This window comes from Equus asinus, chromosome 1, assembly GCF_041296235.1.
Source record: "Equus asinus isolate D_3611 breed Donkey chromosome 1, EquAss-T2T_v2, whole genome shotgun sequence".
In the NCBI taxonomy this organism is placed as follows: Eukaryota; Metazoa; Chordata; class Mammalia; order Perissodactyla; family Equidae; genus Equus; species Equus asinus.
The window spans coordinates 37,116,071-37,130,442 of NC_091790.1; the positions used below are offsets into that span (position 1 = coordinate 37,116,071).

The window sequence follows — 14,372 nt, forward strand, 5'->3', positions numbered from 1 at the left end:
AGGGTCAGTAGGAGACAGAAGGAGCAAGGGGAAATTGTGTATTCCACAGGAAGGAATGGGTGAGGCAGCGTAAGCAGGCTTGGGATTGGCTAGTTCGAATAATTTCAACAGGCTCTGTAGTGTAGGAGCTGTCCCTAGGTGTCTGGTACCTGGCCCTGGGGTGATCAGGGCAGGTGGCTAGTGGCCCAGAGTGTGAGAGCCTGATAGAAGAAGTGATTGGGGTGTGGGTTCTGGGTTAGTTGGTTTGCTCCAAGGAGAGTCATTTCTAGGAATTGGCTGACCCTGGGAGCGGCCGTCCCTCCTGGGTCAGCAAGGCCCCAGATGTCAAAGGTTAGAAATACAGAAAATAAAAAGGGATGATTAATATAGTATCAACACGCAGATTAGCATCTGCAGATCGTCCCTGATGTGGGAAAGCATGTCGTAAAGGAAGGAGCTTCTGAATTCCCTGTTCTTTTCCCCATCACTTGGCTTTAAAGGCAAGCCCCCAAACTATACTGTCGACTTTGACAGCCAGGCTCCTGGTCACATATTAGCAACAAGGAGGAGGAGAAGACGCATCTGGCACCCTCAAGGGTATCAGACAGATCTAGGCCTCAGCTACCAAAACCCATCGGTGAAGTCAACACTTCCAGAAGTAAGATGAAACCATTTTGCAGCTTTCAGAGAGTTCCTGGGAAACTTCCTAATAAACAACTGAGAAGTGGCCTTTAAGAACGACTGCATGGAAACCCATCAGGAAGCAAGGATACAAAAGGTGTGTGGATGTCAAAGATGTGGTAAGCGCTCAAACACTTTCAGGTGCCCTGATGAGTCACTATGGGCCACGTGAATTATTCAGTTGATATAACTAATTTCCATCTTAATGGCAACCTACCATTAAAGTAGGATTTTCATTATTTGGTTCCAATGTAAAATTAAAAAGTACTTTAGAATTAATCTTAACCTTATATTCAATAAGTATCCCCAATATGACACACAGTTGGTTTTGTTTTTGGTTGGGTATGTGTGTATTTCTGTGTATAACCAAAACAAACAAACAAAAATCTTCCTAAAATACATCATTAAAATGAATAATTAATTATATTGACAAGCTAAATATATTTTAGACGAAACAATTAATCTAGAGGATAATTAATCCCAAATAACGCTAGAAAGGATCTTGGAATTGAGGCTCAGAGAGGTGATATGGTTTGTCCCAGGTCATACAGTATATTAATGCTACATTTGGGCCAAAGTCCCATTCTCCTGCCACCCCTAGACTCAACCGCAGCTCTTGCTTTCATGGCACATGTCAGAAGGACACTGAAGTTGTGGGCTCTTTAACTCGCATACAAACACCTTCAGAACGACGTCTTCTTCTGACGCCGCTCCATTTTCCTTATTTGGATCTAAGCAGTCATGAAGTTGCGCTAGAAATTCCTCACGTTTCCTGCAATTCGTTGAGATTTGATTCATATTCTTCTCATTTTCCTTTAAACACTTTCTATCAAGCAAATAAGAAATGAGTCAAGTTTTAACACCATAGAAGATTAACATTCACCAAACGAAGTTCAGAACTCAAGCTCTCGGCGAGGAATAACTAATCATCATTTTCAACACAACACAGCTTCCCAGACACAGAGCACATCATTGTCGCGCAAGCCCTGTAAGAGATGGAAAAACCTGGAAGCAATTCTGGGCACTGACACTTCACAGAAATGTAGCAACATCTTCATGGCATCTTAGATCTAGTAACAGCGAGGGAGACAGACTCTTTGCCGCCTGTCCCCGATCTTCCAGGATCTGCCGAAGTGGCAGGAAAGTCTCTAGATCACACATGGATCCATATAGTCATGGGTCTCTGTTGGGCCCCATAAAGGTGGACAGTGCTACTACATTAGTTTTAGGAGACCATGCTTCCTTTTATTTTCCAATGCTATACAGTGATCGATAAGGGTTAGTTAGGCATTCCCTGGTTCATGGTCAAGCATAACTATAAAAAACAATACATCAAGAGCACGAGTTGTTCCCACCTCTGGAAAAGAGGTGTTCAATCACCAGCAAAGCTCATTATAGTCTGCATACACCCAGAGTTTTCAAAGAGTGTTGGAATGGCCCAATCAAGGAAAATCACTTATTTATGCCCCGCTCTGAATATTTTATTTCAAATCTCCGATAGGTTTGCTAAAATAGCAGGGTCTATTTCTAATGCTTTTAGATCATCAAAAAATGGACATATTTTAAAGGCAAATTAGAATCATTTTGGTAATTTGGTATCATTTTTTCAGTACCCTAGATAATAAACGTGATTATTGCTTTCCCTTTTTAACATGTTGAGTGTTTACTGCAAATTCTTTCACTCTATTCAAAGATTAACAAAGCATATAATTGCATATACTCAAAAACATATCATATTTCTATTTAGAAAAATGTATAACAATAAAAGACCAACATCAATAAGCTCTTATTTTCAGCATATGAAAGGTAATATTTGTTCTCTGACTCATGGACGACACAGCAAATGCTATAGTTCTGATTAACATATATAATTCCAATCCCAAGATTTCAATCTTACTTCTCCATTCCAAGGTTCTTTAAACTCTTTCCACTTCTATTTTCATTTCACTTTGACCCAACAAATTTCCAGGAATCTATCCTAAAACATAATCACATAAATGTGAAAATATGAATATACCTGGATATTCATTACAGATTGGTTTATCATTTTTTGCATAAGTAACCTAAGTCCTTATAGGAAATAGCAAAGGGAACAAGTGAATTATGATATTTCAAGCAATAGGATATCATGGGCCATTAAAATGATATAGTGAATGACTTTTCAAAATATCTACAACATATTATTCAGTAAAATCATTCATTACATGATGTCATTTGTGTGCAATATTCTTAAAATCTGTTCAACAAAATGTTAACTCAAGCTTTTATGCTTTTATGGAATCACCAGGTTTTGAGTAATTTTAATTTCTTTTTGGCACTTTTCCATATTTTTTTAAATTATTTTACGAGTATGTATGATTTTTATTATTCATTTACTTAATAAATATTTATTGGGCACTTACTATGCACCAGGCCCTATCAAAGGTATTAAAGATATAGTAATAAACAAAGCAGATAAACATCCCTGCCTTCACAGAGCCTACATTCTAGTTGGGAAGAAGGACAATATCAAAATCTTATTGTATGTAAAATGTGTAGCATGTTATAAAAGGGCTGGAGAGAAAAAACTAAGCAGGAAAGAGGGAAGGAAATATTTGTGGTGAGCGAGTAAACTTTTAGCTGTAGTTACTCATGGAAACTCTGACTGAGAAAGTGACTTTTCAGTGAAGACGTAACAGAAGCAGAGAGGCAGCCATGTAATAACTGGGGGACGAGCTTTCCAGGCAAAGGAAGAGCAAGTGCAAAAGTCCTGAGGTAGGATCACACCTGGTATGTTCAAGGGGCAGCAAAGGAGCCAGTGAGCTGGAATGGAAAAAAGAAGAGAGGTGATGGAAGCAAACCAGGTCAGGATGAGCCATTTAGGTCACAGAAACCACTCTTTATTCCGAGTCAGATGGGAAGTCATTGGAAGGCCCTGAGCAGAGGGCTGATATGATCGAATTTGTGTTTTAACAGCATCACTTTGGCTGCAGGGGGCAGAGGCAGAAGAGGAAAAACACTTACGAGGCTGTTGGAATAATCTGGCTTGGACCAGGTTAGTGGCCATGAGGGTGGCAATGGGAAGCAGTCAAAATTTACATTTATTTTGAAGGTAGACGCGATGGACTTTGGTGAAGGATCAGACATGGAGTGTGACAGAGAAACAGAGCTAAGGATAATTACCACGATGTTTCACCTGGTCAACTAGAAGAATGAAACTACCATTAAATGAGATGTGGAAACATCGGGAGCTGTTTGGGATAGGTCAAGTTTGAGATGCCTGTTGGACGTCCACGTGGAGATGTCTGGTAGGTAGTAAGATGCGTGGGTCTTGCGTTCTGGGAAGAGATCCAGGCTAGATTTAGAAATGTGGGAGTCACTAGCATTTAGACCAGACTGAAAGTCATACGACTAGATGAGATCACCGAGAGAGTGAAGTTAGACAGAAACGAGGAGCGGTTCAAGGACCGAGCCCCGGGGCACTCCAACATTTGGAAGTCAAGGAGAAGGGGAGGAAACAGCAAGAGACGATGACAGCAGCTGGAAAGGTAAGATAAAAAGCAGGCTTGTGTAGTGTCTGGGAAGCCAAGAGCAGAAAGTGGTTCAGGGAGAGACCAACTGCGAGTGATATATTGAAAGGTCAAGTAAAATAACGACTGATCATTTAATTTGCAGTGTGCGGTCACCAGTCACTTTAACGAGTGGTTTCAGTGGAGCAGATCCAAGAGAGGAGAGAGGAGAGAAATTGAGACAGCGATTATATATAAATATTTTAGGGAGTTTTGCCGTAAGTGGAAGGAAAGAAAAAAGACAGGAGCTGGAAGCATGAGCTTTTTTTTTTTTTTTTTTTGAGATGGAATAAGTAAAATAAATATCAAGTATCTTATTAATAAAGTTATCTAAGTTATACATAGAATTATAAAAGCACATTTTAGGAACCACTAGTTCCAATTTTGTCTCAATAATCACCTTTGGCCAGAACTAAGTGTGGAAAACCTCAATTTCATGAATTCTCTGCAAAAACTGGCAATAAAACCTAACGAAGAGTGTTCGAGGTGGTCTGGGCTTCTGGGGTATTTTTATAACTAGCTTCTGAATAAACACCTCCCTCTGGGCCCCCCCACCACCTCCAGGTAAACGTCCACTTAGAGGAAATCTTCCATATTGTACAAATAAGCATTTGCAGCTCTAATCAGTAGGACATAAATATGCTTAGGACGAGGCCTTGTTTGGACTCTTGGTGACATTTAGAAATGAGCTTGGGAAAAATCTTCAAGACCCCAAAGATATTTGAGGACAATACATATATATATATAATTTTCGAATTGAGTTTCAGGGCCAAATAATGCAAAATGCCAGTACCTTCAAGGGTAAACTCTGCTGTCAGAAGCTAGTATTTTAACACTAACTCAACTAAGCCATATCCTGAAATATCCTTACTGTAATTTTTCATCGAGTTCTGCCACTGTCTTCTTTAACTCCCGGTTCTCCTTGATTGCGGTGTGAGCCGTGATTTCTGTCCTAATTTTAGAGGAGGAGAGTGCTGCTGAGTCTTCTTCTAGCTCCTGAACTCTGTCTCTCAGAGAGGTGAGGAGAGACGATTTCCTGGCATTGTTTTCTTTGTAGTTTTCCACTTCAGCTTTCAACTCTTGACAGGAAACTTCTTTCGAAAGCATCTTGGATCGGAGATCTCGAAGCTACCATGGAAATGAGGTAAAAAAGAGGAAAAGGATTTCAATGGTATAAGTTTGAAGGACCTTTAAGAAACCCCAACCCATACTTCAAAATTTCACTCTTTTATTCATATTTTAATCCAACTTTACTTTCTTGTTTTCGTATTTGTATCTGTATTACCAGATGGGAAGTTAGGCCTAATTAGTGAGCTTCACGTTCTTTTTCAAAACCAGTTGAGCAACGTCTTATGGTGGTTTAGTCTCACTCAAGAGATAATTGTGGTGTACTTTGCAAAAAGCAATAAAATATTTTGCAGTAATAACTCTCTTTCTAAATCTGTATTGCTACTATCGCTGCTGCCAATGAAATGGGGAACCTATAAGTCACGCTATTTAGGATTTCACGGCCACAACAGTTTGCCAAGCAAATACAGACTTTTCACCATATCACCACATTCCTCCCACATGCCTTCTGGACTTTTATGAATTCTGTGGCATCAAAGTGTTGAATAATGTTTGTGCCCTGTTAAGGTAAGATGTCAGGTCCACCTTATAAGAAAACTTGATGAATGCAGGTATTTCTTTGGAATTGTGAGTATGCATGCATATGTTTATTCACACACATCTTATGGACTCATTGTTCAATGGGGTCCTGGCAGCCCAGTGAGACCACTAGTTACCTCACAGGCAAGTCTGGGGTTCCTCAGGGCCACCAGGCTGTGGGCAAAATGGGGATAGGCAGACTGTCTCAGAAATGCCACTATAGACCTGATCCAGCCAGAGGTTGGCTGGATCCCAATCATCTTCCTAGAATTTCCCCCAGCCAGTCAGAACTACCAGCAGAAAAGGATTCAGAATTCCAGCCTAAGAGCTCCGGATTACAAACAATCCGTATTAAAGGAACATATTCTGAGAGATGCTAAGAGTCCTCGAAAGCCCTTGCAGAAAAAAAAGTCCTCAGGTGCCTCCAGACCCCTCAAGGCTGTGGAGCTCCTCTGAGAACTAGAATCCAGCCCAGGCAGCATGGCAAATGCATAACCTTTCAGGAATTCTCTAGAACTAAGGGGTAGGTGCACAATAAGAGAATAAGTTTAAACTTTGCCGAAAGGTTGAAATCTGCATCCTGCCGTGCTATTTGTAATCACCTCTACGCTCTGCTTCGCTCTATAAAGAAGCTAAAAAGGCCCATTTCTGAGTTACAAAGATGCATAATCTTACCTCAGACTGAGCACATTCGAATTTGACCAAAGTTGCTGCAAGGTCACTTCGAGCATTTTCAGCCACATTCCGATAGTGGTTTAATTGCTCCCGAGTGACGGGGACTTCCAAAAGATGATCGTAAGTTCCCTGATAGGGTTCCCACTAAAGACAAAATATAGAGAAGAGTCATAAACAGTCCTTTCTGTGCAGCTGTGCAAAGCAAGATGAAATACAGAAGCATTCCCTCAGCCCAAATGTGTCAAAAATGCTACCCAGAGAAATGTTGTGTTCAGATCACTTCATCCTCACGCTCAAAGTTCTGAGGCGGGAGACAGCCCAGGCACAAACAACATGCTCCCCCAGGATGGCAGTGAGGGTGGCGTTGACAAACTGGCCTGTGCCACTTCAGAGTTTCCTTCCACCCAATCCAAATGCCATTTGAGCTCTGACCAGAACCAACAGAGTTAACAAAGGCATGGCAGAAGAGACACAATGTGACACCACACCGAACTAGGAGGCGGTTTTTATTGTTCTTCTGTTTCCAGACTACAAAGATGATCAACTCACCTCGTCTGTGGAATAAAGTGTTTCATTTGTTTATGCAAGAGATCATGTGAGTTAAATGCAAAAGGCTGCCTCCTTCCTAATTATTCCTGGTGCCATTTATTCTGCATCTCATAACCTATCTTGGGATCATGAAGGTGACTCAGAGGAATGCCTGAGACCACTGGTAGTGTGATGGGACGTGAAGAGTCCTTGCCCCTTCTAGAAAGGAACAGCTCCCAAGGCCACTGATGGCTGCCAGTAACAAAACATGGATCCCAGCGTGCCCAAATTATCCCAATTTTTCAAGACAAGTCATATATCCAGACTTTTCAAGGTAAAACGTCCCAGTTTTTGCACCTTGGTTTAAACGCTTAATAAAGAAATCCTGTACGAGCCAAATAAACTCATCTGCAGAGCAGATTTGACGAGTGTGGCCTGTGGGTCACAGTTGACAACATCTAGTTGTGTTTCTGTCCTGCTTCCTTCAAGAATTATTCCTGAGCTTGGACAGGTCCTATGCCCACCTCCAAGAATTTTCCAGGGCCTGTGGTCTTTGTGAAAGACGTACCAGAAAGCCACTCATTTTTGAAGGAATATAAAAGAGGTCACATAAAGGAAGTTTTCCTGGAATTATCTAAGTGGACTCAGAGGACACCCCAGTAAAACGTGTTTATGACCGCCCAGCTACTCAAGTGCCAAAGACTACTGTTTGGAAAACTCATGAATGTAAAAGTCATCTTAAAGTCCTTCACTTTACAACAAGCGTTGTCATGACGAGCGTGTTTCAATCCACGAAATGCCAAACCAAACCGTCAGTGCACTTAGTAACAGCCTGTGTTTGCCAATCAAAACACACATCCAAGAAGATGGTAGGTGTGTACGCCTGGGGAAAAAGCATAAAACGTTTAACTGCATCTAATAAGAGAACCACATCCTGTTCAGCCTCCCCCAATATTCAGAAGGACCTTCTCCACCCTAACCACACAGCAAGATTGTCTAAAATAGGCCACGTGAGGACCTCGGTCACTTACGAGGTTGGAACTATAGGATCCATGGCACGCGATTGTATAAAATTCGTTAGGAAAATAAGTTCCTCGGTAGCTATGATTCTTTCTTTCAATGACTAACATCCTTTTTTAGGAATGACGTTAGTAGTCATCCCGTAATTTTATGCCTCCTCCTCGTGAAGAAATATTGTGTCTAGTGGATGTAATATTAAGAGTCACACAAGACACTTCAGAGATGGCCCTGCATTTTAGGAGGTTACAATCTAGGGCAGAACACCAAAAGCGTTAGCATCTTCAAACGCTCATGGGGGAAAGAAACAGCCCATTAGGATATCATCTCCTCTCACACTGGACCAGCGCCTACGTTCGGAAGACTCCTTTGATTACTGAGTTTAGAAGACAGTTGCTAGGTCTAAACCACCTTTAGAGTCCAGCAGACTGGAGATTCTTCATCAACGATTTACCGAAACCCTACTCTGGGTCTGAGCTTGCAGTCTAGTAAGCAAAAGAGCATCTATCAAACAAGCACACTCATGATTGCATGATTACAAACTGAAATAAGGCAAGGAAAGAAAGGCATTGACAAACAACAAAGGAAACTGACCTAAGATTAGGGAAATGGGAAGGAAAGATTTCCCTAAAGAAGTAATTAAATAGGAATTAAAGAGGCAATAGGTATTGAAGCATTCAAATAGCCAAAAGTCCGAGCAAAGGCCCTGTGGCCTGAGTCTGCCCTGTGTGGTCAAGGATCTAAGAAAAGCCAGTGAGGCTGAGGGACAAGAGCAGTGGAGGCAGCACTCGAAAAACAGCTCTGAGCTCATTAATATAGTTTAGTACCTGGTAGGGCTTCTTTTTCAGAGTATTCCTGGCTTTTCTTACTTGTGCATTTTACCATATGAAATTCAAATCAACTCATCAAATTCCAAAAAATCCTGTTGGTATTTTTATTGGGACCACATTAATGTTATAAATAAACTTCAGGAGAATTGACATCTTTTAAATGTTGAGTCTTCCAACTGAAATCATTTTTTCCATTTGTTCAGGAATTCTTTTTTTTTTTTTTATTTGAGGATGATTAGCTCTGAGCTAACATCTGCCACCAATCCTCCTCTGTTTTTGCTGAGGAAGATTGGCACTGAGCTCACATCCGTGCCCATCTTCCTCTCTTTTATATGTGGGACGCCTGCCCCAGCATGGCTTGATAAGTGGTGCACAGGTCCGCACCTGGGATCCGAACCAGCAAACCCTGGGCTGCCAAAGTGGAATGTGCAAACTTAACTGCCATGCCACAGGGCTGGCCCATGTTCAGGAATTCCTGTGTGTCTGTTAGTAGCTGTGGTGGTTAATTTAATGCGTCAACTTGAGTGGACTGGATATTTGGTTAAACAATATTCTGAGTATGTCTGGGAGGGTGCTTCTGGATGAGATTAACGTGTGAATGGGTAGACTAAGGAAAACGGATTGCCCTCCTCGGTGTGGGTGGGCCTCATCCAATCCGTTGAAGGCCTAGATTCTTCATCGCCCAGTAGCACTCACGTTCTGGCTTTACGAATGCTGGTGCTGTGTTCGGCGGTGCAAAGATTCAGAACTTTCACAGCTGCATTGTGAAGTGTACCACGTAGCATCATGATGTGCGCTGATTCATCTGACTTCATCCTTCCTGCTCCGAATTCAACCTTTTCTGAGAATTGAGACCATGATCCCTGATTTCTTTTTGTTTGTATCTGACTACATCTACCTGTGTTCCATTTTTTTGCTTTCGACCTTTCTGCATCCCTTTTTTCAGATGTCTCCTATGGAAATAAAGTTGAGTGTGGCTTTGTGATCAGTTCTAAAATTCTTTTCCTTTTAGTGGATGGCTTTACTAGGTTTTCACTTGTTACGATGACAAGTAAGTTTGATCTTAGTTCTGGTGCATTATGTTACGCTTTACTGCTCTTCAAAATTTTTCACTACAGAGGCTGTTTGCTTTCCTCTGTTTTGTGTGTGTTACATCTGATAATCAGGAAGGTTTGTATTTTCGTTCTAGTTTTAAGTTGATAACTGTAACTTTAAATAAAACCTTTTTTTCCGATTTTTTTTTGTGTGAGGAAGATTGGCTCTGAGCTAATTGGCAACATCTGTTGCCAATCTTCCTCTTTTTGCTTCGGGAAGATTGTCGCTGAGCTGACAGCTGTGTCAATCTTCCTCCGTTTTATGTGGGATGCCACCAGAGCATGGCTTGATGAGCAGGGCTAGATCCACGCCTGGGATCTGAGCCTGTGAACCCCAGGCCATGGAAGCGGAGCACATGAACTTAACCACTATGCCACCAGGCCAGCCCCTAAAACCTTAGTACCTTTCATCTCTCTATTTATTTAGGTGATATCTACTAATTTGCTGCCATAGCATATCTCCTCTTCCTTACCCCTTTCTCCTTCTCTTCCAACTTCTAATTTATGATCTTTATATTACCCTTCTAAGTACTTCTCTTGCTAGTGTAGCAGTAAGTTATTAGATGAGAGAGATCAAAATGCGCATGCTCCCTCTCACCTCCCCTCCTCATGTATGCTAACTAGTTTTCTTTTCAGGGAACTCTAATTATGCACGTGCTTAATCTCTTTTGCATGTATTCTATTTCATTCATTTCCTCCGATTCCTTTTCAATTCTTTGTTTCCATTTCATTTTTCCTGTTCTTCTCATTTCTTCTCTTCGTCTGCCTGTCTCCCTGTGTACCTTCCAGCCTTGCTATTGTAGCTGGGACAGTTTCACTTTTTCTGTCTCTTTCTGTCCTGAGCTCTCCCAGGTCACATTTCATCTCCTCTTCTTGCCTTGCAGTAGCTTTCTTGAGGTCCTATAGCTCTCCTTTCTGAACATGCTTCAGATATGTCAGCTTCACTCAACTATTTTATTCATGATGAAATATGTGGTCACAATTTTTTCTTGCATCATCGCAAGTTTCGGTAGACATTCTTCCTCTGTCCTATTTTTCCTATTTCTTCCCCCTGGCTTTTTTGTTGTTGTTGTAGCCTTAAATAATTCCTGTGCTATCTCTTTTTGGATTGCTGATTAGAAGGACAAGCTGGGGAAGAGGTTTGCATGCAAATAGGAGTAGAAAAGTTGGGTCATTCAGGTTCCAGCCAAGCAAGAGCTTCCCTAAAACTCATGGTTTTGTGTATAACTTCATTTGACCTAGAGATCATTCTAGCCAATGGAGAGACAACTGGGGGGCTTAGCACAATGCAGACTCTCCACGGCCCCCCTGCCCCACAGCTTCCTACAAATCTGGCTTGCAGAGTGATTTTTATTTAGCCTTCCCTCATTTTGGAATCCAAGTGGGTTCACAGAAGCTCCCACTGCCAGTTCACACACTTCCATCTTCTCTTGCAAACAAGAGATTTCAGCTTATCTCCTCTAAGTTTGCCACTTGTCTTTTTTTTTTTCAGCGAGGAGATTGAACCTGAGCTAACATCTGTTGCCAATCTTCCTCTTTTTTTTTTTCTTCTCCCCAAAGCCCCAGTACATAGTTGTATATCATAGCTGTAAGTCCTTCTAGTTCCTCTATATAGGATGCTGCCACAGCATCACTTGATGAGCAGTGTGTAGGTTCGCACCCGGGATCCAAACTGGCAAACCCCAGGCTGCTGAAGCAGAGCATGTGAACTAACCACTCTGCCGCGGAGCAGGCCCATGCCACTCATCTTTGAAAAATGAGCTTTCCCAGCGCTTTCTGCCATTTGCAACTGTGATGCCCCCTACACACACCTCCGCTAACCTCCACTGCTTTGGGAAGGCCCTCCACTTATTTTGTGTTTTAGAATTTCAGCCATTTCTTAACTGCAGCAAAAATGGAGTTTGCTTCTCATTTTCTTTGTTGCTTGTGGCTAATTTCAAGGAATAGGAAAGAGCAATGCTAACTATACATCATTATTTTAAAACTAGAAGTACCTAGATAGATAGATTTTTAAACTAAATAGCCCTTTGGTAGCTTAAAGGCATTTTAAAAAATGCCCTTTTTACAATTCACATTTTGAAAAAAAATCTGATTGAAACAATGTGATACTCAGCAGGAAATCAATAGCAGGATCAATAGAAACCCTAGGAATTGTCCTTAATCTCTAGTCCTCAGAAGAATTTAGTATACGAAAAAAGAGGCATGACAAATAGTGGGCAAAGAAAATATCGGTCAATAAATAGTGAAGCTAATTACTAAAGAAAAAAAGGAGAAAGACTAGCGCTGTACTACACATTATAACCAGAAATACACATGGCCAAAAAACACATGGAAAAGACGCTCATTTTTTTCAAAAAGTCTTCAACTTTTTCTATAAAGCTTAAACAATCTTCACTCTAAAAAAACTAATTTTACCCCATTCAAAATGGCAAGACTTAAAACTCATCCATTTGTCCTCACCTGAGGACAGTCTAAGATATTAGGTATCTCTCAGCTACCCCATGAAGCAATTTCATATTAATTTTAGAAAGCCAACTACATATGATTTGATTCTGCTACTGATATTATTATGATAATGATTGAAATTGCTTCGCAGGGTGGCTCATAGTCTTTTTAGAATAAAGGATGGTTTCAAAGCTCAATGGCATAAAGAAGAGAGAAGCTTATTCATAATTTAGTACACAATGTGCCCAATTATCTGACCTAGGGACAATGCCTTGGGCCAGTCTTGCTACTATGGTATGGTTGTCTCATTATCCCATGGACAAAAAAAAATGAAAAGAAAATGACTGCCTATCTCTGACACAAAAAAAGCTCCTAAATCCATTCCTCTCTCTCTATCCCATAACCAATCTCCCCTTTGTTCCAGCATATTCCATACTGCAGTGCACAATTGTGTTAGCAAGGCTCTTCCATTACAGAATGCTTCCTTCAGCCTCTCTCTCCCTCTCTCTTCTAGCTTCCCATACTGCCCCAGTGAGCAATCTTCCTGCTCTCTAATTTCCTCCCACCAAGTAAAGTGGTGGTTCCCTAATTTGCAGTGCATAAATTCAGTCTTGCAAGTTATGTTTCTCCAGCCTATCAATGCTCCCGTCAATTTTTGACAATCAGTCCTTCTCCCGCCTTTGAAGGACCTTCCTAGCCAGCCTGTTTTCTTTCTTCTGATATCTGCATTTGCTTTCAAGGGCTCACTAACACCTGCAGGGGAGAGCGTGAGGGGTGTGGGATCCGGGAAATAAATCTGAGCATCTACATCTTCGTGGCTGTCAGAAAAGCTTTGGAAGAGGACATTTCTGCATTAAATCAAGTTTTGTGAAATAGCTGATCTATTATTTTCACATGATTTTCTCATCCCTTTTCTCTCGGATGTCACTCTTCTTCACTTAAAAACGCTTCCCATTCAATATCCCCATTGAAAGGAACACAGTATTCCAAAATATTCTTAATACTCTGGCTCTGCTAAAAGAATTTGAGACATCTTTGCGTCGGGTGGGGAGCAGCTGCAGTGAGAAAAATTTAAGTGCCAACCTTTCGGGAGTTTGCTTCAAGTACCAATCCTGGTGTGATTCTAAAATACACATATATTATTAGATATATAATTACATATAATTAATATGCATAACTCATATATAACACAACTAATTTAATATTATTGTATGTATCATATATTATACATATTAATATATCTCATATATTAATATGTTATGTGATTATACATATATAATCACAGCTAATATTTACCGAACCAGGAACTAGTCCCATTTAGTCTTCTGAACACCCCTCTGAGTAGAGAGGGTTCGTTCTTATCCCCTTATCTGAAAACAAGGCAGTTAAGGCCCAAAAAGGAAATTCTATTGCCAAATAGCAAACAGCTAGTAACAGATCTGGAAGCCACGGTTGCTTTTCTAAGCTTTCCCCCTTTTAAAATAACTTTAAAGCATGGTGAATGAACAGGCATGTAGAACACCCCTGCCACTGTGGGGGCGCTTTGGCAGGTCCCCTGTGACCCCCAATTCTGCTTCCAACTCTACGTGAATGGTCACGTTCGCAGGGTCCATCAGCACAGGCACCGGTGAACCATCGCACCTCGCTACAGTCTCATCCCTGAGACGGGACTCTAGAAAGCAGTTCAAAGAACCCAACTAAATCTACTTGGAGCCACACGGATAGATCTCATAAACGTGCTATTTTTACAATAAAGTAAATTAGAGAACAAAACAGTATGATACCATTTATTTTTTAAATACATATTAAACAAAATAAGATACTTTCTATAGGCATGAGTATGAATCAAAAAAATGTTTTATTTAATGATCTGAAGCATACCCACCAAATTTAATTACCCCTGGAGTGACTATAATTTTAGTATTAAA

At 40.9% G+C, this 14,372-nt stretch overlaps 1 protein-coding gene across 3 annotated transcripts in view; it reads right to left on the reverse strand.

Annotated features, from left to right (window-relative positions):
• The window catches only part of CCDC170 (coiled-coil domain containing 170), a 93,074-nt gene that overhangs the window by 57,227 nt on the left and 21,475 nt on the right, over nt 1-14,372 (reverse strand). For all 3 annotated transcript variants that reach the window (XR_011495583.1, XM_044761468.2, XM_044761467.2), the window contains exons 2-4: nt 6,531-6,674; nt 5,080-5,336; nt 1,342-1,486 (exon numbers count right to left, since the gene is read on the reverse strand). Coding sequence is in view for 2 of the 3 variants with exons in the window: in XM_044761468.2 (XP_044617403.1) it covers nt 1,342-1,486; nt 5,080-5,336; nt 6,531-6,674 (546 nt within the window). In the remaining variant the exon portion in view is untranslated. The remainder of the gene's footprint in view (nt 1-1,341; nt 1,487-5,079; nt 5,337-6,530; nt 6,675-14,372) is intronic.